This window comes from Dendrobates tinctorius, unplaced genomic scaffold, assembly GCF_039654945.1.
Source record: "Dendrobates tinctorius isolate UK_male_01 unplaced genomic scaffold, ASM3965494v1 ptg000039l, whole genome shotgun sequence".
In the NCBI taxonomy this organism is placed as follows: Eukaryota; Metazoa; Chordata; class Amphibia; order Anura; family Dendrobatidae; genus Dendrobates; species Dendrobates tinctorius.
Window position 1 is genome coordinate 20,706,432 of NW_027361707.1, and position 23,525 is coordinate 20,729,956.

The 23,525-nt window shown below is 44.5% G+C and overlaps 1 protein-coding gene across 2 annotated transcripts in view; it reads left to right on the top strand.

Annotated features, from left to right (window-relative positions):
• Nucleotides 1–23,525, top strand: part of SORCS2 (sortilin related VPS10 domain containing receptor 2) — a 1,190,324-nt gene that overhangs the window by 965,351 nt on the left and 201,448 nt on the right. For both annotated transcript variants that reach the window (XM_073574542.1, XM_073574543.1), the window contains exons 6-7: nt 4,294–4,358; nt 6,988–7,106. In XM_073574542.1, the coding sequence (XP_073430643.1) occupies nt 4,294–4,358; nt 6,988–7,106 (184 nt within the window). The remainder of the gene's footprint in view (nt 1–4,293; nt 4,359–6,987; nt 7,107–23,525) is intronic.

The following is a 23,525-nucleotide window of genomic DNA, read 5'->3' on the forward strand; positions in this document are numbered from 1 at the left end:
ATGACAAAAAACTGACTGGCACTTCCAGACAAGTGTGAATGGGTGCATACCAGGAGCTACCTCCATATACAATATACAAAAAAATAGTGTATAGTGAAGAGTGAGGATGGCCTCTGATAATATACCGCCCCCGCTTGGCATTAATGACTTCTCTGCGCACTTTGATGCATTGCTTTCAGTGATGTTTATATAGAAGATAAATAAGACTTTTTCCCTATCTTTTTATGTTCCTGGGCGAGTTTCCTTTTCTGAGTGAGAGATTGTTGTAGTATTGGTGATCTAATCTTGTATTCATTATGCGGCATTAATTACACATTGCCGGGCTTTATTCGAAGCTCAGTATGGCTTTGTGTTTTTGACTTGATAAATTGGCTTAAAGTACAGGAAACCAAAAATTGTGGAATACATTTCACTAGGCCAGGTATTAAAATAATTACTTTCTGCTGTGCCTTATTATTGAGACTTTACCAGCAATTGTTCTCTTTGAAGAAAGAGCTTTTGGTGTTTTTCAAGCTTTGAAGTCTCGGAACAACATTCGCTTTATGGATGAGCGTCAGCTCCACAGCACTGGGTGGAAGTGGAATCTCCAGGATATTTCCCTGTGAAATGAATGAAGCAATAATTAGGTCTCACTATGTAATAAGGATCATTTAGAGCATCATCATTGCAGATACTAATTAGGAGCCTGAGTGAGAATACAGGGGCTCCCAGTAATTATACCTGTTACACGGTCAGGTATGACAGCCTGGACCAAAGGATCTGAGTCCAAACATCAATGGACTCTCCAAAGGCATAGCACTTTCTATCTATTATCAATCTAATTCAAATTGACGTGTACAGTAGGGAGTTGGGATAGGGACTATAAGAACGATGGATGGGGCACATCCAGGAGGGGGTTTTTGGAAGTCCATGGCATATCATACTTGTCTTTATTTCAGCCTATGGCACATGTTACATATTGCGCTGCTATCCGCACCGCGCTCTCCTCTTCCGCCAGCAGGATATATGTTTTCTTTTACTCCTTCGTAAAGCTGAAAAATCGCAGAGATCGGAGAGTATCCTGAAGTGAGTGTCCCTAACTGCTGAGTATTTGATGCAGTGTAGCATGAAGTGGGTTTCATCCTCCAGGTCATAGTGTCTGTCCTCCCGGGAATTGTAGCCCTGTTTGTGCCGGTTGGGCTCGATGGCCAGACTGTGGGCACTGAGTCTTTACTGGCTCAAGATCTGGCAGTTTCTCGGGTCCGGCAATTTCTCCAGATATGGAGTCAATCTGTTGTCTCTCTGTAGACTCTTGTACATGAACAGTTTTTGTGAAGTGACGATATCGTTCCTCCAGCCACTGATATACCTGTCCTGACCCTTGTCTACCATCTTAGTGATTCTGGCTTTTGTGAGGCTGCTGTGATTGGTGTTTTGGTTGGGTTGGGTTTTGGTGAGTTATTCTGGGATTTCTGGTTTGTTTGGCCCACTTAGGCCTGTTTCACACTTCCATTTTTGACCATCAGTCAAAATCCGCCATTTTTGCAAAAAAAAACGGATCCGCCATTTTTTTTGGCGGATCCGTTTTTTTCCCCATTGACTTGCATTACTGGCGGATCTTGACGGATGGCCATCCGTTGGATCCGTTTTTTTGCTGAACCGTCAATTTTTTTGCGTCTGCCGAGATGCCTGGACGGACCATGTAAAAAAATTCTCTCTCTCTCTCTCTCTCTCTCTCTCTCTCTCTCTCCTTCCCGGGCAGCGGTTCCTTTAAAATTCTTCATTCGGCGGATCCGTCAAAAAACGAATCCACTGTCATCCGTTCACATCAGTTAGGAACGGATCCGCTTTTCCGCCTTTTTGGCAGATTTTAACTGACACAAAAAACTGAAGTGTGAAACAGGCCTTACATGTAGCAGGGCTGCATAACGATGGGAGCTCGGACTGCTACTGTGTAAGTGAGCTGATAGGTGCAGTGGGAATTTGCCCACCTCAGCTCAACAGACACTGTTGGAAGTGCTTTGATGGACCTTGAGAAGGTGCTTGCAGAATTCCAGGTGGAATATTTCTGTTGGACTGGAATCCCACCTTGACCAGTCTGAGTATGAGTGAGGCCCTCAAACTTCACTGACATGCATGAAAATTGGGGTGATGATGACATTGAATATTTTTAGCCAGACCCTCACCGGAGGCTTCAGATGGTAGGGTTTCCTTTGGATGGCATGAAAGGTTTTGCAGGCCTTGTGCTTCAGGGTCTCTGCAACTTGTTTGAAGCTTCCTGACTGGTGAATTTCCAGGCCCAGATAGGTGTATTTGTCCATTCCTATAAGAGCGCAGTTGTTTAGCCCAAATGAAGTGTGATGGTCTGATCTTGGCTTTTTCCACTGGAACACCATGATGTTGTTTTTCTTTAATTTTATGGGCAGCGCCCATTTGGCGCTGAATTTCTCGAATATTTCAGGTTTTCTTGGAGACCTTTCTGGGATGGTGATAGCAGCAATAAGTCATCTGCATGCAGCAGGAATTTCACCTGGGTGTCATGGAGTGTGAGATCTGATGCCGTGGGGGATTCCAGAGCAGTGGCCAGCTCATTAATGTAGATGTTGAAGAGCATTGGATTTAGGGTACAGCCCTGTCTCAGCTCTGCTGGAAATAAGGTGCAGTGGTTCTTGGTGTAGGAGCTTTCAATGACATTATATGCCTTTCCACCTATTCCCCTCTCTAGCAGTTTCAGGAATAGGCCCGAGTGCCATACTGAGTTGAAGGCCTTTTTAAAGTCCACAAAACAAGCCTATATCTTCCCATGCTTTGTGTTGCATACATGGTTCTGAATAAGGCTGTGCAGGGTGTAGATGTGGTAAGTGGTATGGTGGTTTGGCATGAACTCTGCGTGGCTTTTGCTGATGATGTTGTGCTCGGTGACGAAAATGAGGATCCTCTTGTTCAGGATGCTGTTGAACAGTTACCTCAGGTTGCTGCTGACACTTATGTCTCTGTAGTTGGCAGGGTCGTACCTGTCCCCACTCTTATGAATGGGTGTGATGAGGCCTTGCTTCCAGGTACAAGGGAAGTGGCCAGCACTCAGCACAGTGTTAAACAGTTTAGCCATTGCAGCCTGTATTTCCGTTGGGCTTTATTTCAGCATTTCTGGTGGGATTATATCCAGGCCACTGGTTTTTCTACACCTTATGAAAGAGATTCTCTCTGTAACTTGCTGTAATGTAATTGGTGTATCAAGAGGGATTTGGAAATTTTGGACTTTTTCCTCCTTTGTCATTAGTTTTGCCATTAAGTTTTTCTGTTCTTGGCTTAGTCCTTCCTTTGAGAGGTCTTTGTAGAGGTCTCTGAAGTAATGGAGCCAGATGATGGCATTTTGGATATGTATGTTTCTTTTCTTGCCTTTAGTGCCCATGTGCTTCCATAGTCCCCAGATGGAGTTGTCTTGGAGTTGGTAAGTTTGTCGGGTCCATTTCTGTAATGGCATTGTCTACTACATGCCTTCCTACATGGTAGTTTAATGTATATCTTCTTAGAGAGTCGCCCATCGTGAGGCCATTGAGTCCTAAACTTCTACATAGGTTCAGGAGCTTTTTTGACATTTTTGTTGACTGTACTGTCATAGTTGTTTATCTCCCTGTGTACTGAGTCGTGGCCATCAGTCTCTGCTCCAAATATATAGATGTTCCATCTGTGGTCAGAAAGTATTTTTCTCTCTATGTCCCGGCATTGAGATCTCCAAAGATGAGAACTTTGCCTAAGGCCTGATAATGGGCGGCTTCTCCATGTAAGATCTCAAAGCTGTCTGGATTGAAGTAGGGTGACTCTGGCGGCGGTATGTAGGTGGCACAGAGGTTGACATCAGACTGTGAGGTGAGGATGAAGCTGCTGATTCTGATCCATCTCCTCACCGATTTGATGTACTGTTATACCAGACCAGTTCCTCTTGAGCAGCATCCTTTTTGGTGCTTTTATTTTTCAGGGCAGGGATGGAGATTCCCTTGTATCCAATGGACACCAGGGATCCTTTTTAAGCTAAGATCTATTTATCTATCTATCTATTCTGCCATCGAGTTGAAAATTCTGCTTACTCAACATCAACAGAAAGTAGTCTGTATGGTCAATTTATTAATGAAGGCCAGAAATGTAGGAGTATGATTACTACATTACAGATGTTTGCTGGTGAATGTCCTGGTTGGTTGATTACTATGAATGTTTGCACATCAGTAGTGCAGCTGATATGTGTTTTCCGGAATAAATAACATCCACAATTGCAAGGCTACAGGTGACTTACATGTGTCTGTTGTGTCTCTGCAGGTCTGTTGCTGGAGTAGATACAGATCCAGGTCTGGTCCACATGGAGATACAAGATTCAGACGGAGGTGAGTCCATTCATATCACTTATACACAACATCATGTATCATGATCACAATCATTTCCTGTGTAGCGCCCCCTTCTGATACAAATTAAATTTTGTAACTGTCAATCCAATGTCTCCCATCTGGTTTCGATGACAACTGTGTTGCTTGTCATTATAACTAATGCTAGACCTGTACACATTAGTGAAAAGTTGGACAAACCTGTCAATTTTGACAGAATTGTCTAGAATTAGAGATGAGCGAATCACTTTGTTGCAGAAAGTTCAGATTTGCCAGATTCAGATTTTTTTTTTTTTGCGACTACTGCCATATTACTGAATTCAAAATGTATGGGAGAGGGGAGTAAAAATATTCTCCCCAGGCCATCAATATATGAGTAGTGTCTGCACATCGAAGACAAACTGTCCAATTATTCCGGTCAGAGTTTGATCAGAGTGGCATCAGTTTTTCTTTGATGTGGAGAGAAAAAAATAGGTTCTCAGGGTTATCTGACTGCAGTCCGATTTTTTTCACAGACCCATAGACTGGCATTGGCGATTTTGATCAGACACTCAGATCAAAATCAGACATGTCTCCGATTTTTCTGAGGAAAGATTCCGACATGTGCACAGCCCAAAGAATATCATGGGTACAAGTGCTATCAGTAAAAATCCTGAAAACCTAAGATAGCGCTCGTTTGAGAAAATCACACAAGCCCAATCAGGGAAACTCCTTGCCTTAACATTCCAGTCCAGTCTTCACTTACAGGTCGCCGTATTTCTTCATGCTATGGATCCTGCCGGATCTTCGATGCCAATGGCACCTATTAGGTCTTTCTACACTATGACTTTATAAGACATTGACCCAAGACCCAATAGGACTCATAGTGAGAAGGAAACTAGCAGCCTATAAATGTAGACCGCAGTGACCAAGAGAGGAGTTGCATGGAGGAGATGAGGGTCAGGGAGAGATAACTATTATTTTTGATTTTTTTACCCTACATTTATTACAGCCCCAGAACTGGAGCAAGTTCAGAAAAGAGCGACCAGAATGGTGACCGGTCTGCAAACCCTGTCTTATGAGGAAAGGTTGCAGGATTTGGGAATGTTTAGTTTGCAAAAGAGAAGACTGAGAGGAGACTTAATAGCTGTCTACAAATATCTAAAGGGCTGTCACATTGTAGAAGGATCAACTTTATTCTCATTTGCACAAGGAAAGACTAGAAGCAATGGGATGAAGCTGAATGGGAGGAGACACAGATTAGATATTAGAAAAAACTTTTTGACAGTTAGAGTGATCAATGAGTGGAACAGGCTGCCACGAGAAGTGGTGAGTTCTCCTTCAATGGAAGTCTTCAAACAGAGGCTGGACAGACATCTAACTGGGATGATTTAGCGAATCCTGCTTTGAGCAGGGGGTTGGACCAGATGGCCCAGGAGGTCCCTTCCAACTCTATGATTCTATGATTCTATGATTCTATGATTCAGAGCATATTAAGACACATTTCACTAGCATTAAATAAATTCAATGTGAACTGAGTTTCCTGTCCAAATTTGAGCGGAATTTGAATTTCCGCAGATTTACTCATCACTATCTATTATCTAATGTGTTTTGGGGTGTCTTGACTCTCTTCCTCCTGAAGATATCGGGACCCCCGATGTGATTGGCATTGGTTTATTCCCCTTCTTTCATTGAAAACATGCACGCTTGGCTGAACAGAGCATGCATGCGCATGGGAGAGTCTGGAAAAATATTACACAGTAAATGGCATCATTCCTAATTCAGACAGCTAGAGTGCAGACACATACCGCAAAAAACAGACGCTAATATATATGGCCATCTGAACAAGCTAATACGACGGTGCATTCAGATGGCCATAGAGATCAGACCACAATGCGCAGACTGGCCACAGGTCTCCTGACCTGAGCATGACAGCTTGATATATTTCTACTAGGTTGCGAGCATCTCTCTCTCTGTCTCTGTGAAACTGATGCTCCAAACCAACGTCCCAAAGTCGCGCTGACTCCTGCGCATGCACCAGAGGCTTCGGACAGAAGGACACATCTCAGGTTATATTATAGACCAGCTATTGTACCCGTTCTATGCTCGAGTGACAAGCTTTTTTTATTTCTCTCTTTCTGTCCTCACCACCAGTAAAGCTCCTGCTCCAGCCGACGTCTTTGAGACGATTGGTAGTGCGGCATGCGCTGACTCCTGCGCAACATTGTGCACGTGCTGGAGGCTTCGGACAGAAGGACACTCTCCAGTTATATTATAGATGAAGTTGCCACCCTCGGGTCGGTAGAGCCTTGGCCAGTCAGTCCATTGCGGTCATTGGACGCCAGAATGTGACCTTATAAAGCTGTTTTGATCCCTGGCTCTATTTATTCTCCTCCGTCTCCTACACATATTTAGGGATTTATAGCTTTTGAGGTTGTGTATAATCACAGCTCCAGTAGAAGTCGGCTCCGCAGATTTGGCGAGATGCACCACAATCATATCTTCATACATTTGTCTGGCGATGCTCGGCGCCGTCTCTCTACGCCACATCTCATCCTAACTGCAAATAAAAGCAGTCAATATTTATATTGTGGAAAACGCCATTCGTCACTTCCAGATACTTAATGTTTCCACTATTGATTCCGCTCCGCAGGTTATCGATATGTGACATGCCAGATTCAGAATTGCTCTGACAAAACACGAACTATTCAGTTCAAAGGAGACATCGATCGCAGTTCTCTGACTGTACAGGATGATTACATCTTTCTGAAGGTACGTGCCATCACATTAATATAGCTGTGAGCATCGTGAAGAATCACGCCATGCCGGCTCCATGGAAGGATCACATCGATAATGCAATGGAGACGCGTTACTGAATGGACTGCCCTCTATTATATTCCCCGGGTCTGATGCTGCTCCCGTGTCTGTTATTGTCTGCAGTGCTGATGACGTGACAGCGCTGCGGCCAATCAGTGAGCTCAGCAGCTTATGGCGTCAACTCGGGCAAAGCCACTGATTGGCTCTAGCGGTGTTAACGTGACGTCAGTGGTACGGACAATAACAGACACTGTGAACAGAACCGGAGACTCAGCGCTGGATCCAAGGAGGGAGAGTAAAGCAGAGTTTGATTTTTTAAAAACAAACTAAAGCCGGAGGACAAGGGTCTTCCAAAACCGGAAAACCATTTTATAATAAACAACTCATGATAGATGACTGCTGATGTGTTTAGGCAGCTGTCAATCATAGCGAGGAGATGGCAGCACCGAGCTCAACAGTCCAGCCGAATTTATCACTGTGTCTGCTGTATTATTATTATTATTTATTTTTTTCCCTATTTGTCAAACAGTATAACATTTTTTGTGACTTTTACGTCATGCGCCGATGCGCAACAACTCTGCTTTTTTTCCGCTGATGACGACACAAAGACAGAGTAGCAATCTACTCTTCTTATTGGATGCTGCTGTTTTTAATGCGTTTTCCCCTTTTTTATGCATTTTTGGTGCAGCGGTGTTTTTTCATAATGCATTTTTAATGAAGAAATGCTGGGATTCCGCATTTTTAAATGCATTTTTCCATAGAAATCTAAAAGGTAAAATATGCACCAAATACACAGTGTCTTTAAATGCACAGTAGGTATGAGTTTTGCCGAAATCGCATCCATTTTTCTGCCGTGATATCCGTAGCAGTATTACTTTTTGCACATAAAGATGGAGCGGGGCGACACACATTTATCTATTTGCAGAGGGTGAAATTCACATCTAGCTCCGCAGCTTATTTTAACAAATTTGCAGCTCTTGTCAATTTACACTGCAGAAATATTTTACAGCATTTCTTAAAATCTCATGCTTTATGCCGGCACTGGAAAACTAAGTGGACTGTATTTTCTGCAAACAAATATGAAGAAGAAAATCATTTTTATTGCCCGGAGGGGACGTAGCCTTGGCTCCTTTTATCCCACGTTTTCATTATGCTTTCATCAAATACAGGCTTCTATTGTAAAAAAAAAATAATTAATTTTGGCTACATGTACCAAATTGGTGAAGATCCAGCTGACCACCAGAATGGGGGGCTTGTGTCCCACACTTGAATTAATCGGTTGCTGCATTTAAGCGCTGCCACTTAATTAAATCTGTAAGGGGCCGTCAGAGATAGCAAAATGGATTGCTGAGATACATCTTCAACAGTCCCATGGAAATTGAATAGAGTGGCAGCAATTATGGGCCACCATGATTCCATTTCAACAGAGATCACAACTTTTCCATTCTGGTGCGGGTCCCAGCTTTAGGTTCTCCATGCAACATGGACCCACCTCACATAAGTGCATGCAAATGAGAAATATCTTTACTGATGGATATATAGGTTGAGGCACCTATGGTGTTAATGATCATACATTAACAGCATTGCACTGTCTAAAAAAATAATCAATAGGCATGTCTTATGTCTTCTGCTGGATTGGAGAACTTAATGGATTCTTGCAAGGTTACAAAGACTCTCACTTCTAACTTGCCAGTTTTAATCAGAAATGGCTTCTGTTAGAAAATCAAAATCCTCGCCTCCTGAAATCCATAGCCATCTTGCTTAATATAATCACGTTTCGCGGTTCAGCTATCAGTGCACCATCTCCATTATTGCAAAACTATGATCTTAACAAGCACCATAATTGGCTAAAAGAGGCTTAAATAGAATCACCCACAAGACAGACTACTCCTGGGGCTTCTGGTGTTACCAGCGTTCTACTTACAGTCCAAGCCACTAAATTAATTTGTGTGTGTTTGCGTGTGTATATATATATATGTACGGTCAAAAGTTTGGACACACTTGTTGATGCAGTGATTTTCCTTCTTCTCATCGGAACGTCCACATTGTAGATTCAGAGTGAAGACAGCAAAACCATCAAGGAACACATAAAGAACAAAGAATGTGTTAAACCTTAGATTCCTCAAAGAATCCCCCCACCTCTTTTACTCAGATGACAGATTTAACTCTCACTTGGCTTTCTCTCAAGCAGTTTTATCAGGTCGTCACCTGGAATGGCTTCCAACAGTGTAGAAGTTGTTCCCAAAGTTGCAGAGCACTTGTTGGCTGCTTTGCCTTCACTCTGCAGTTTAACTCTTCCCAAACCATCTCAATTGGAGGTCAGGTGATTGGGGAGGCCATGTAATCTGACACAGACTCCATCGCTCTTCTCATTTGTCACACAACCATTATATTGCCTGCAAATGTGTTTTGAGTTGTTGCCCTGTTTGATCCACTAAATGCAAACCAGATGAGATGGCTTGATGTTGGAGAATGTTTCAGTAGCCATGCTGAGTAAGTGTGTCCTGTTTTTCTAATAAGTCACCAACCGTTTCGCCAGTAAAGTCCACCCACAGCATCTCCCCCTCATGCTTCATGGTGGCCATCCCACATGTAAAATTCATCCAATTACCATTTTATGCTCCTCACAAAAGACATCACATGGTTGAAACCAAAAGTCTCAAATTTTGACTCGTCAAACCATAGGACATATTTTACCTTTTATCTAACATCTCAATTTTCTGATGCTTGGCTTAAACATATAATTTCTTCTTGTTTGCATACCTCAGTAGTGGCTTTGCAGCAATTGGACCATGAAGGCCACTTTTCACAGTCTCCTCGGGACTTTTAATATTGAAATGTGTCTGCTTCTTGATGTCTGTGCTTTATTTACAAGGGCTGTTATCTGAGGTGCTGTCAATTTGTTGTTTCTGAGGCTGGTTTCTCTGTGGAACTTATCCTCTGCAGCAGAGTTAATTCTTGGTCATCCTTTAGTAGAGCCAGTTTCATCATAGAGATTGATGGTTTTCATGACTGCACTTGAGAATACCTTCAATGTTCTAGAAATTTTCCAGACTGACAAACCTTAATGTCTTAAAATATTCATATTCTGGCTTAGAATACTCGTGGAATAGGGTTCAGAACTGCAAGGAGCTGTGCACCAACACTGCCTCTGCAAAACACCTGATTGTTGTAAACACTTTCTGAACACAGTGATTCCACAAATGATCTCTTGAAGAGCGCAAATGCCCATTACTCAAGTTTGCTTAGGGTGCTCATGTATACACCGAGTATTGCAGGTAGAGATGGGTGAACCCGAACAGTAAAGTTCAGGTCTGCAGTCAACACCTACTGTTTGGATACGGACCTCGAACATTGACATCAAAAAGAAGTCTGTGTTACTGTTTGGGTTTGGCACCCCGAACACAGGGTGTTTCTCGTGCTGTCATGCAGAAACACTGGCGGCTCTGATTAGCAGTAAGATTAATACCACATGTCAGAGACCTGCGGTTCCCATGCTGTCAAATTACAGTGTGAGTGCACAGCTGTGACCGGAGGTAAAAAGTTTACCTCCGTTCTTTGGCATTGGCTCATTGGACTACTAATCTGTTGTGAGCTCTCTTGATCTGACTTTTGAGGCAAGGCTCCCTCTGGTGGATACTGTGAGTAGTGGTGCTGGTCAACATGATGTTAACCCAACAGCTGCAGAAGATAATTGGAGGAGTGGTAGTGACTGAGACTACATAAGTGAGCAGACTTCTGTTATGATTGAGTCACCGTAGGAGGCAGACACAAAAATAGAAGCTACGTCCAGAAAACCAGAGAAGTTGGCAACTATCAGATTGCAGACCCCTGAACCTATCAACACAACTAGCAGTAGCCGTGGGGGGTTCCTATGATGCCCTTGACCCCTCGATCACAGCCGGAGCGCCAAATAGCCTAAAGACAGAAAAGGAAATCTAAACTGCCCCAGAGCAGACCCCAAAGTAAAAGGCAGCCCCCAACATATAATGACGGTGAAGCAAGATGAAAAAACACTCACACAGATAGAAAGATAGGCTGAGCAAACGATGGGGCCCAAGCTAGCTAAACAGAACAGGAAAGGAAGGTTGCTGTCTGCAATCTGCCAAAACCCTATCAAAGACATAAGCCAACAAGCTGATATGAAAAAGACCCTGAAGCAGCTAGGCTTCAAAAACTAAATCAGCACTCAGGTATTTTCAGAAGACAGAGCTAAAGGAATTCAGCACACCCCAGCAGGGAATGGCAGAAATCCAGAAAAAACAAAGCAAAACAAAGTCTAAGCACAAATGCAAAAGGCCGAGCAGAAAACTTGGCTTTAGAGGAGCAGGAATTCAGACTGGTCTCTAAGGATCCCACAGAGAAATCACCCGCAGGGCAGAAGGGCGTCGGCAGCCTTATATCCAGTCAGTAACTCCACTCAGCATGTCATCATCATCAGACTCAGGTGTTTGATAATCAGGCTCACTACCTTTCTTTACCAGAAGAGGGAGTTCCTCGGGCCTCAGTAGTGAAGGGGAAAATGAACTCACAACAGTACCTCCCCCTTGAGGAGGGGTCACCGAACCCTCAACCACGCCACCAGGGCGATCAGGGTGAGCCCGATGAAAGGCACGCACCAATCTTTTGGCATGAATATCAGAGGCAGAGACCCAGGAATTATCCTCCTGACCATAACCCTTCCACTTAACCAAATACTGGAGTCTCCGTCTAGCCAGACGGGAATCCAGTACTTTCTCTACCTCATATTCCATGTTACCTTCGACCAATACAGGGTCTGGAGGTGCCACTCCCGGAACAACAGGTTCAACAAACCTCTTCAACAAAGATTTATGGAACACATTATGGATTTTAAATGTGACAGGAAGAGCCAAACGAAAAGAGACTGGATTAATAATCTCCAAAATCTTGTAAGGTACAATAAATCTAGGCTTAAACTTAGGAGAAGCCACCTTCATAGCAATATTTTTTGATGATAACCACACCATATTACCAACCTTAAACTGGGGACCAATGGTCCTATGTCGGTTGGAAAACCGCTGGGCCTTTTCCTGGGAGAGAGATAACTTATCCACCACTTGGTCCCAGATCTGGTGCATTCTCTCCACCACAGTGTCAACACCTGGGCAGGCAGAGGGCTCCACCTGCCCTGAAGAAAATCGAGGATGAAACCCAAAGTTACAAAAAAAAAAGGTGACATCAAAGTGGCAGAACTAGCTCTATTATTTAAAGCAAATTCGGCCAAGGGCAAAAATGAAACCCAATCATCCTGATCAGCAGAAATAAAACATCTCAAATATGACTCCAAGGTCTGGTTTGTTCTCTCTGTCTGCCCATTGGTCTGAGGGTGAAAAGCAGAGGAGAAGGACAACTGAATTCCCAGCTTGGAACAGAAAGTTCTCCAAAATCTAGACACAAACTGGACTCCTCTGTCAGATACAATGTTCTCAGGAATCCCGTGCAAGCGAACCACCTGTTGTAAAAACAGGGGCACCAACTCAGAGGAAGACGGCAACTTAGGGAGTGGTACAAGATGAACCATCTTAGAGAACCTATCACAAATCACCCAGTCATCCTTTGAGAGACAGGCATATCAGAGATGAAATCCATTGAAATATGGGTCCATGGCCTCTTGGGGACAGGCAAAGGCATCAACAACCTACTAGAGCGAGAACACGATTTAGACCGGGAGCACGTCCCACAGGACTGCACAAAATTCCTGACATCACGAGACAAGGAGGGCCACCAAAAAGACTGACTCACCAGATCTCTAGTACCAAAAATACCTGGATGACCAGCCAAAGCAGAGCAATGAACTTCAGACATCACTCTCTTCTTCCACTGGTCAGGAACATACAACTTTCCACTGGGACAAGGCTCAGGTTTGTCCTCCTGGAACTCTTCCAGAGCACGTCTCAAATCGGGCGAGATGGCAGAAAGAACTACCCCTTCGCCTAAGATGGTAGCAGGCTTGGTCACCACAGGAGAATCAGCAAAGAAGCTCCTAGAGAGGGCGTCTGCCTTGACATTCTTAGTTCCAGGAAGAAAAGAAACCACAAAATCAAAACGTGTAAAAAACAAGGCCCACCTAGCCTGTCTAGGGTTCAAGCGCTTAGCCGACTCTAGGTAAATCAAATTCTTGTGGTCAGTGAGGACCACGACTTGATGCTTAGCTCCCTCCAACCAATGTCTCCACTCCTCAAATGCCCATTTCATGGCCAACAGTTCCCGATTCCCCACATCATAGTTACGTTCAGATGGAGAGAACTTTCGGGAAAAGAAAGCACAGGGATTCATTTTAGATGTTACAGGATCCTTTTGGGACAAAACAGCTCCTGCACCAATCTCAGAAGCATCCACCTCTACCTGGAACGGAAGTGAGACATCAGGTTGCCGCAAAACCGGGGCGGAGGTGAATCTTCGCTTCGCTTCAGAAACAGCCTCCGGAGACCAATTTAACACATCAGCACCCTTCTTAGTCAAATCAGTCAATGGCTTGGCAATACTAGAAAATTTTGCTATAAATTTCCGATAAAAATTAGCAAAACCCAAAAACTTCTGGAGGGCCTTCAAAGAAGTGGGCTGAACCCAATCGTAAATGGCCTGTACCTTGGCCGGGTCCATTTCAATAGTTGACGAGGACAAAATAAACCCCAAAAAAGAAATCCTCTGTACTCCAAAAAGGCATTTAGATCCTTTGACATACAGGGAATTCTCCCTCAAGATTCGGAACACAGTCCGAATATGTTCCACATGAGAATCCCAATCCTTGGAGAAGATCAAAATATCATCCAGATAGATAATCAAAAATTTATCGACAAAATCACGGAAAATATCGTTCATGAAGCACTGGAAGACAGAAGGGGCATTAGTGAGCCCAAAAGGCATCACCAGGTACTCAAAATGTCCCTCCGGAGTATTAAACGCCGTCTTCCATTCATCCCCATGCTTAATGCGAATAAGATTATACGCCCCCCCTGAGGTCAAGCTTGGTAAACCAGCAAGCACCTTTAACTCTGGAGAATAGATCAGAAATCAGGGGTAACAGATACTGATATTTAACAGTAATTTTGTTGAGGGCACGATAATCAATACAAGGTCTTAATGATCCATCCTTTTTGGCTACAAAAAAAAAACCGGCACCTAAGGGTGACGAGGATGGTCTAATATGACCCTTCTCCAACGCCTCCTTAATATAGGATCGCATAGCCTCGTGCTCGGGTAAAGATAAATTGAAGAGCCGACCCTTGGGAAATTTACACCCCGGGCTCAGTTCAATTGCACAGTCATAACTCCTATGAGGAGGCAGAGACGCAGACTCATTCTCACTAAATACATCATAAAAGTCCGCCAAATAATCAGGAACATCATGCGACTGAGGAGAAGTGGAAAACACCGGAGCCTCACTAAAGGCACACCGACAATCCCAACTCACCACAGACACAGATTTCCAATCCAAAACTGGATTATGAATTTGTAACCAGGGAAACCCCAGAACAATAGTATCATGCAGATTATGCAACACCAAAAATCTGCAATTTTCTTGATGGTGTGGGGCAACCCGCATTACCACCTGGGTCCAAAACTGAGGTTTATTTTTAGCCAAAGGAGTAGCATCAATCCCCCTCAAAGGGATAGGCGTCTGCAGAGGTGTCATCGGAAATCCACAACGTTTAGCAAAATCCAAGTCCATTAGGTTTAGGGCTGCTCCCGTATCCACAAAAGCCTTGGCAGAAAATGTGGACAGGGAGCAGATCAGAGTAATAGCCAGAAGAAACTTAGGTTGAACACCACCAACAGAAAACGTGTGTGCAAAGCGTTTCTCTCGTTTAGGACAGACAGAAATAATATGCGAGGCATCTCCACAGAAAAAACACAACTTATTACGCCTTCTGAACTCCTGACGCTGTTCTCTGGAAAAACTCTATCACATTGCATAGGTTCAGACATTTGTTCAACAGGTGGCAACACCTCTCGTGCAGCTTTGCGTTCGCACAAACGCCGATCAACCTGAATAGCTAATGACATAGAATCGTCAAGACCAGAGGGAACAGGAAATCCCACCATAGTATCTTTTACGGCTTCTGACAACCCCTTCCGAAAGAGAGCAGTCAAGGCATTATCATTCCAGGTAGTAAGTACTGCCCACTTTCGGAATTTTTGACAGTACAATTCTGCAGAATCACGAACCTGGTTCAATGCCAGCAGGGTCTTTTCAGCCTGATCAATGGCATTAGGTTCGTCATACAACAACCCCAAGGCCTGAAAAAATGCGTTCACATTAGTCAGAATAGGATCATCTGGTTTCAAGAAAACACCCAATCCTGGGGATCGCCACGCAGCAAAGAGATGACAATTTTAACTTGCTGCGCAGAGCTCCCTGACGAGTTAGGCTTCAAGGCAAAAAATAATTTACAATTATTTTTGAAATTCAAAAATTTAGACCGATCCCCAAAAAATACATCAGGTGTAGGAATCTTTGGTTCAGCTGCATGTGAATGAGCAAGGTAGGCGGAAATTCCCCGCACTTCCGCAGCGAGCTGCTCCACACGATCAGGCAATTGCTTTATCTCCATTGAGAGAAAAAAAAAATTCCCCCTACGGCCTCAGAGATATAGAGGAAAAAATATACACTTTTTTTTTTTTTTTTACAATTCTTTCCTGCTATTGAGTACCCTAGGATCTGCGGTATGGCGGGTGATTCTGTTATGATTGAGTCACCATAGGAGGCAGACACAAAAATAGAAGCTACGTCCAGAAAACCAGAGAAGTTGGCAACTATCAGATTGCAGACCCCTGAACCTATCAACACAACTAGCAGTAGCCGTGGGGGGGTTCCTACGATGCCCTTGACCCCTCGATCACAGCCGGAGCGCTAAATAGCCTAAAGACAGAAAAGGAAATCTAAACTGCCCCAGAGCAGACCCCAAAGTAAAAGGCAGCCCCCAACATATAATGACGGTGAAGCAAGATGAAAAAACACTCACACAGATAGAAAGATAGGCTGAGCAAACGATGGGGCCCAAGCTAGCTAAACAGAACAGGAAAGGAAGGTTGCTGTCTGCAATCTGCCAAAACCCTATCAAAGACATAAGCCAACAAGCTGATATGAAAAAGACCCTGAAGCAGCTAGGCTTCAAAAACTAAATCAGCACTCAGGTATTTTCAGAAGACAGAGCTAAAGGAATTCAGCACACCCCAGCAGGGAATGGCAGAAATCCAGAAAAACAAAGCAAAACAAAGTCTAAGCACAAATGCAAAATCCGAGCAGAAAACTTGGCTTTAGAGGAGCAGGAATTCAGACTGGTCTCCAAGGATCCCACAGAGAAATCACCCGCCGGGCAGAAGGGCGTCGGCAGCCTTATATCCAGTCAGTAACTCCACTCAGCCAGTCATCATCATCAGACTCAGGTGTTTGATAATCAGGCTCACTACCTTTCTTTACCAGCAGAGGGAGTTCCTAGGGCCTCAGTAGTGAAGGGGAAAATGAACTCACAACAGACTTCTCTCAGTGACTGCCAGTGATACTCCTTTCTTTGCTTACTGAGGATTTCTGTCTGCTGCCTGAGCCTGCATTTTTTCAGCTAAGTGTCATTTCCTAAACCATTTGCATCTGTTTTTACCTTGCTGTCAGGGGTCAGCTTGCTCCCCCTGGGGCTACTGGTTCCTGCCCTGTATTTTTGTATCTTGTGTTTGTTTGCTTAGTCCCCTGCTGTATTAGCCTGTTGCTAGCCGCCAGTTCACACCTGAGTGCTGATATAGTGGGGGCAAGGTTGTTCAAACCTCAGTATTTTTGTACATCAGTCGTGTTTGATTTATTAGGGTTTTTGCGTGATTGCAGACAGTGCCTTTTCTGTCCTGTCCTATCTAGTCAGAGTGGGCCCCATCATTTGCTCAGTCTATTTTCTGTCTGTGTTTGTGCTTCATCTTGTCTCACCGACAATATATGTTTGTGGGCTGTCTATTCCTTTGGGGATCTGCTCTGGGGCAGTTTAGATTTCACCTTTCTGTCTTTAGGCTTAGTTAGTCCTCCGGCTGTGAAGAGGCATCTAGGGCAATGTAGGAACGCTCCACAGCTACTGCTAGTTGGGTTGTTAAGATCAGGGGTCTGCAATCCGCTGAGTGACCAACCTCTCTGGTGTTCTGGTGGCATAGCCTACGGCGCTCTCCTCCTCGGTGACCCATTCATAACACTAATCCCATCAGCCTATGCCTCCTGCTGTTAATAAGAGCAAGAGCAGGGAGTGGCTGATGGTAGTATTCATCAGCCAGTGCCTGCACTCTAAATAAATACCGATATTTAGAAAAAAAACGGGCATGGATTCCCGTGTTTTTGATAACCAGCCAGGAAAAACTGATAGCTGCGGGCTGCAACCCTCAGCTGTCATCTTTATCAAGGTTGGTTATCAAGAATAGAGGGGGTCTCCATGCCATTTTTTTTATAATTTAAATAAATAATTTAAAAAGCAACGTGAGCTCCCCCTCATTTTTTACCACCAGCCAAGCTAAGGCAGACAGCTGGGGGCTGGTATTCATAGGCTGGTAAGGGGCCATGGATATTTCCCCCCAGCCTAATTATTAATTTTTCAATATTCTTGATAATCAACCTTGCTAAAGCTGACAGCTAAGGGTTGCGGCATGCAGCTGTCAGTTTTGCCTGGCTGGTTATCAAAAATATAGGGGAACCCAAGTCTTTTTTTTAAATTATTTATTTAGAGCACATTCACTTGCTGATGAATCCTTGCTGTTGGTAACAGCAGCAGGCGTAGGCTGATGGGAGTAGAAGTCCCATTTGCCAACGCCAGTGACTAAAGGTAAACTTTTTACCTCCAGGCACAGCTGCGAGCTCACGCTGTTATTTGACGGTGTGGAATTCGTGGCTTTGGGATCGGTGATTTTACCACCAACAAGAGGCAGTGTTTGCCACGCTGTCATGCACAGACATGACAGCGTGGCAAACACTGGTTGTTCAGGGACCCCAAGTGAATGGGGTCTGGGTTCGGGTACTGTTCTGACAACAAATCCAAACTTTTTTTAACTGTGTCGGCCGAACCCACAGGACTTGAACATCCAGGGGTTCGCCAATCACTACTCGCTGGTGCTTGACGGACACATTCGAGTCCATGTGGCTATATGTTTCATGGCTGTTAGACAGCTACGAAACATGTGAGGACTGCCTTTGTTTGTCAGGCAATCCCCGCATGTTTTGTGGCTGCCTAACAGCCACAAAACATACGACTAGAGAGACTCAAACATATCACTCGAGTACCTGTGTTACTCGGCGCCTATCCGAACACACTAGGCAAACTCGAATAAGGAGCACTTGCGCTCATCACTAGAAGCTATTATAGGTAACAAACTCATGAAGCTGCTTGAGAGAATACAAAGGGGGAATAAATCTATCAGAGTAATGCTTTGTAGTTCATTAAGAATGAAGAATAAAATTGATAATTATAGTTCAATGCAACAGGACAGATGCCAGCTTCAGCATATCACTGATCACTCACACTGAGTCTGGCACTGCTGCAGGCTCCTCTCTGGTCTCTATCCCTATTAATTGAACCTCTATATTATTTGCAGACTACTACTCTCATTTGTTTCTGTTTCAATGCTGCAGTTATATAACATCGTACTGTCTGAAATATTTATCAAATGTTTTGAGGCTTTCTTTTCCTGTCTCAATTTCTGAGCTGTTAGCTTCTATGTTCTCATGCTGCTGCGTTCTCTGCCTCAGCTTTTATTCATGCCCACTCCTGAGTGGGCCCCTAACCAGGTAATTTTGATTACAACTCGGTGACGCACCCTAATAGTGGATGTAGGAGACGACTGCGCTGTTACTGAAAATATATAGACCATCATGGATATTACCGCCATATGGTCAGTGGTGAATACCAGTCCTACAAAACATAACAGTGATTACTGCACAGTTATAGATGGTGACTTACCTCTGATGTTTTTTCTGATGGAATCGTTCACTTTTCACGTCTTTTCCATCTGGCCCAGACCCACATGACAACGTCTTCAGCTAGGACTCGACTACAAAGAATACAACAAAGACACGTTTCACATCTCATTTTCCACCTCCATCACCATCTATCCCCAACCTGCACAAAGCCCTCATCCTGGTGATACCCCAATGCTGAGCCTCTGCTGCCATAAGTGTCCCTATTACTTCACCTGATACCCCAATGCTGAGCCGCTGCTGCCGTATGTGACCCTATTACTGCACCTGATACCCCAATACTGAGCCGCTGCTGCCGTATGTGACCCTATTACTGCACCTGATACCCCAATACTGAGCCGCTGCTGCCGTATGTGTCCCTATTACTACACCTATTGTGTGGTTCTGTGTGACCTCTAAATTCTAAAGCATCCCTCTATTATATAGTAATGCCGGGTGCAAGTGCCTTAGAAAACAGGGCCCACATTTTGCCCCCTAGAATGTAATAATGCCCTCTGTGTGCCCCTTTGACAGTCACAGTAACCTGAGTTCTCCTATAAAAATAAGTGCCCACTTTAGATTTAATAATGTCCTGAGTCTCCCCCTCTGTACAGCTCCCCTATACACAGTATAATGCCCCCTCACTGTATACATACTGACCCCTTAATATCCCCCAATGATGGCTCCAACACTGTATGATAGCCCCCTCTCTGTAATCCCCACACTGTATGATGGCCCCCTAGATAGCCTCCATATAGTATAATACACCAGATAGTCCTAAATATAGTATAATGCAACCCCCATAGGCAGACTCTACAGTATAATGCAGCCCATAGGCAGACTCAATAGTATATTGCAGCCCCCTATAAGCAGACTGTAATGTAAGGCAGCACCCCCCTATAGGCAGACTAATATAAGGCAGCACTCCCCCAATAGGCAGACTGTAGTATAAGGCAGCCTCCCCATCCCCTATAGGCAGACTGTAGTATAAGGCAGCCCCCAATCCCCTATAAGCAGACTGTAGTATAAGGCAGCATCCCCCATCTCCTATAGAAACAGAGAGCGAGAAAGAACAGAGAAAGTAAGAAACAGAGAGAGAAAGAAAGATCCTATAAAGACTCTATAGCAGCCCGGCTCCCATTGTAGTGCCCACCTGAGCCTCCTGGTGCAGGATGATCTGCTCACATGGCCGGCATCCCTGATTCCAAGGCGATTCCGCTGTCCGCGCTGTCAGAGGACATGGTGATGGATCTGAAGTATTCCCTGAAGTGCCTCCATGGTTCCGTCACAATCTCCTCCCAAAATTACCTCATTTCCGCTTCCAGCACATCACTTCAAGTGGAACGTTACGTGCGAGTTTTAAAGTGCTCGTCGGGGCTCCGCCGTGTACTCCTGTGTCCACGGGAAAGTAAGCTCCCGGCCGGGACAGCGGGGCAGACTCTCAAAATTGGGAATTTCCTGCTGGTTCCGGGACGCTTGTTTGGTATGAATGCTCCCCACCATACACCTTGTACACGCACGGTTCTGAACACCTCATACACACACTATTCCACTTTGTATGCTTCGTATACACACGGCTCCGCTCCGTACACCTTTCACACACACGGCTCCGCTCCGCACACCCCGTACACACGCGGCTCCGCTCTGTACACCTTGTACACACACGGCTCCGCTCTGCACACCCCATACACACACAGTGCCGCTCCGCACACCCCATAAACATGCGGCTCCGCTCCATACTCCTTGTACACACATGGCTCCGCTCCGCACACCCTATACACACGAGGCTTCGCACCACACACCCTGTACACACGGTGACAGGACAATTGTGTACAAGATAATTGTGTACGGACTATTGTGTACAGACAATTGTGTACAAGGCGATTGTGTACAAGGCAATTGTGTACAAGGCGATTGTGTACAAGGCAATTGTGTACAAGGCGATTGTGTACAAGGCAATTGTGTACAAGGCAATTGTGTACGGACAATTGTGTACAAGGCAATTGTGTACGGGCAATTGTGTACGAACAATTGTGTACAAGGCAATTGTGTACGGGCAATTGTGTACGGACAATTGTGTACAAGGCAATTGTGTACGGGCAATTGTGTACAAGGCAATTGTGTACGGACAATTGTGTACAAGGCAATTGTGTACGGACAATTGTGTACAAGGCAATTATTTGTGTACAGGCCACTTGTACAGGCCACTTTCACACTGACGCTTACTTTCGGTTTCAGTACTCACCCCTTGCAACTTTCACCATGACTTTTACTTGTTGTGTACAGGCCACTTGTACAGGCCACTTTCACAATGACGCTTACTTTCACTTTCATTACTCACCCCTTGCAACTTTCACCATGACTTTTACTATGAGCAAGTCTGAAAAAGACAAAGATAATTGTACAGGCCACTTTCACACTGACGCTTACTTTCGGTTTCATTAGTCACCCCTTGCAACTTTCACCATGACTTTTACTATGAGCAAGTCTGAAAAAGACAAAGATGTCCTTAGGCTTGGGGGACACGAGTATATCCTGCACAGGACACGTGATGACAGCATCAAAGAATGGCGGTGCAGGCAAGTCAACAAATTCAAGTGTCCCGCACGCATGCACACATCTGGAGCCGCGATTGTTAAACAGCCGACTGAGCACAGTCACTCTGCAGATCCAGTTCAAGCTGAAGCCAGAGCTACAATGGCTGCTCTGAGGCAAGAAGCAATCAGCTCTCAAGCATCTACTAGAAGCATTGTTGGACAGGTTCTTCGAGACAGGTCTGATGACGTGTTGTCTCGAATGCCCAAGCGAAGTGACGTTGAGCGAAATACACGTCGGGTCAGGCAGCGAGCAAACACCATGCTGGCTCCTCCTCAAAGCATCAATTTTGCTATCCCCCAGGAATACAGCGACATCATTTTATATGACTCTGCAAGAGATGACCCCCAAAGGATTCTTGTCATTGGTAGCAATGAACTGTTGCCTTATTTCGAAAGAGGAGACACATGGTTTGGCGATGGAACGTTCAAGGTGGTGCCAACCATGTTCTTTCAGCTGTATTCTCTCCATGCAAAAGTCGGCAACTCCTATCCTCCCCTGATCTACTGCCTGCTGCCAAACAAGACTGGTCCAACCTATCGTCGAATGATCACGGCGCTCAAAGGGTTGATGCCAGGTGCAAATCCCCAGAAAATTCTTCTTGACTTTGAGATGGCAGCAATGTCAGCTTTCCAAGATGAGTTTCCAGCTGCAGCGATTTCTGGCTGCTTCTTTCATCTGAGCCAGTCCATTATTCGAAAGGTCAATGAGCTGGGCCTAAAGGCTGAATTTGAGGCTGAGGATGGAGAGTTCAATCTCAAGGTAAAATCTTTGGCCTCCTTGGCGTTTGTCCCACCAGCCGAAGTAAGTGCAAGGTATGACGAACTAGCCCAAATCTTCCCTGATGATGATGCTACCAATCAGCTCCTCTCCTACTTTGAGCATACCTACGTTAGGGGGCCAGGAGTAGATGGACGCTTTCGAAACGCAAGGTTTACTCCAGAGGTCTGGAATCATTATGCTGACGCTTTGGCCTCTGCCCCCAAGACCACGAATTGCTGCGAGGGGTTTCATAACGCCTTACAAGCACTCTTTCTTTGTGCTCATCCTACCGTGTGGAAACTGTTCAACGGACTCATTAGTGACATGGCAATTCATAGACTTACAGCCCAGAATGCTGAGGTACTGAATGTTGAGCATCCACGAAGCAAGTATGTCCAGCTAGCTGAACGACTGCGTGTGAAAGTGGCTGATTATCACAATCAAGGAGACAAGCTGCGGTATCTACGAGCGATCAGCAACATGCAAGCACGATAGACAAGACCAGCAATATTTGTAGAATAAGAATAGAAGAAGCTTTGAAACTGTTATTCAATAAGCAATCTTACGTTAAAATCAATGATGAATATAGTATTTTCTTTTTTTGGACGTTTAATTTTTTGTTTTCCCTATACTTCTGTAAATAATCGTCCGTACACAATTGTCCGTACACAATTGTCCTTGTACACAATTGTCCTTGTACACAATTGTCCTTGTACACAATTGCCCTGTACACAATTGTCCTTGTACACAATTGCCCTTGTACACAATTGCCCTGTACACAATTGTCTGTACACAATTGTCCTTGTACACAATTGCCCTGTACACAATTGTCCGTACACAATTGTCCTTGGACACAATTGCCCTGTACACAATTGTCCTTGTACACAATTGTCCTTGTACACAATTGCCCTGTACACAATTGTCTGTACACAATTGTCCTTGTACACAATTGCCTTGTACACAATTGTCCTTGTACACAATTGTCCTTGGACACAATTGGCCTGTACACAATTTTCTGTACACAATTGTCCGTACACAATTATCTTGTACACAATTGTCATGGAACCTGTACACAC